Here is a 942-nt window from a genome sequence, read left to right as displayed (position 1 = left end):
TTTAGCAGCACGATTGAGCCGAGCGCGCGCGCCAGCCGCAGGCACTACGAACCTGATTGAAGTGCGAGACCAAGGCCATCACGTTCGGTGCTCGCTTTACCTTGTCAGGTTCCATCCACGCCTTCTCAACGAGTTCCTGTCAGGTTCAGATCACGGCGCGGTGAGCAAGAGACTCAAGACAGGCGGGCAGGAGAGCGCTGGGGGAGTACGATCGGCTTGATGCGTGCAAAGATGTCGTACTCGACCAGCGTCAGCTGGCGAGCCAGTTCGATCGGTGACACCTGAAGCACGGTTCGTAGCGGACGCTTGCTCGGCATGCGAGGCTTGGGCGTCGCTTCGCTGAACATGAGCTTCACCTCTCCCTTCCCGGCCTGAGAAAAACGAAGCCGTCAGTCTTACACTGTACGCGCCAGATTGGGGTTTACGCCGCCGGGCAAGGAGCTCTACCTTCATCTTGGCGAGCGTTGGCGCCAGCGTTCGCACCACTTGGATGTCCTTGCTACCCGACACGAATTGTTCATAGGCCTACGCAGTGAGTGAGCCGAGGCTAACGTTAGCGCACATCGATTACCACCAACAGCTTCCCACCGCCAGGCCTTGCTCACCTCCAGCAGCTGCGGGTCATCCTGGAACTCGTAGAACTGCTCCCTCGTCCACTTCTTGAGGAAGGCACAGATTCTGTGTGGTGGGTCCTTGTGTGAGTCCAATGGAAGCGGCGCCCGTGCTCAATTTAGAGGAGTGCATGATCGAGAGTGGGAAGTGTACCGCATGAGCGCGACTTTGTTTTGGTCGTTCTGGTTGGAGAGTTCCAGATAGAGGTGCGTCATCGAGTCCAACAGCTCCGCCGACGTGGCCCACGAGTGGTAGGTGAGGAGGAAGACGTTCACATAGTTGGCGTCTGCCACATGCCACCATCAACGCGCCACCATTAGTGGTGCTTGG

The 942-nt window shown here is 58.2% G+C and overlaps 1 protein-coding gene across 1 annotated transcript in view; it reads right to left on the bottom strand.

Moving 5' to 3' along the window:
* ACA1_156490 (RasGEF domain containing protein) overlaps window positions 1-942 on the bottom strand; it is a gene marked incomplete at both ends in the record, with an annotated part of 7497 nt that overhangs the window by 1020 nt on the left and 5535 nt on the right. Inside the window, 5 exons of the mRNA XM_004334502.1 lie at window positions 53-136; window positions 210-371; window positions 448-525; window positions 606-678; window positions 766-839. Coding sequence (XP_004334550.1) covers window positions 53-136; window positions 210-371; window positions 448-525; window positions 606-678; window positions 766-839 — 471 coding nt within the window. The remainder of the gene's footprint in view (window positions 1-52; window positions 137-209; window positions 372-447; window positions 526-605; window positions 679-765; window positions 840-942) is intronic.

The sequence above is a fragment of the Acanthamoeba castellanii genome (genome assembly GCF_000313135.1).
Source record: "Acanthamoeba castellanii str. Neff unplaced genomic scaffold scf7180000084723, whole genome shotgun sequence".
NCBI lineage: Eukaryota > Discosea > Longamoebia > Acanthamoebidae > Acanthamoeba > Acanthamoeba castellanii.
Note: the sequence above shows the minus strand (reverse complement) of the source record. Positions and strands in the feature narration are given on the sequence as shown.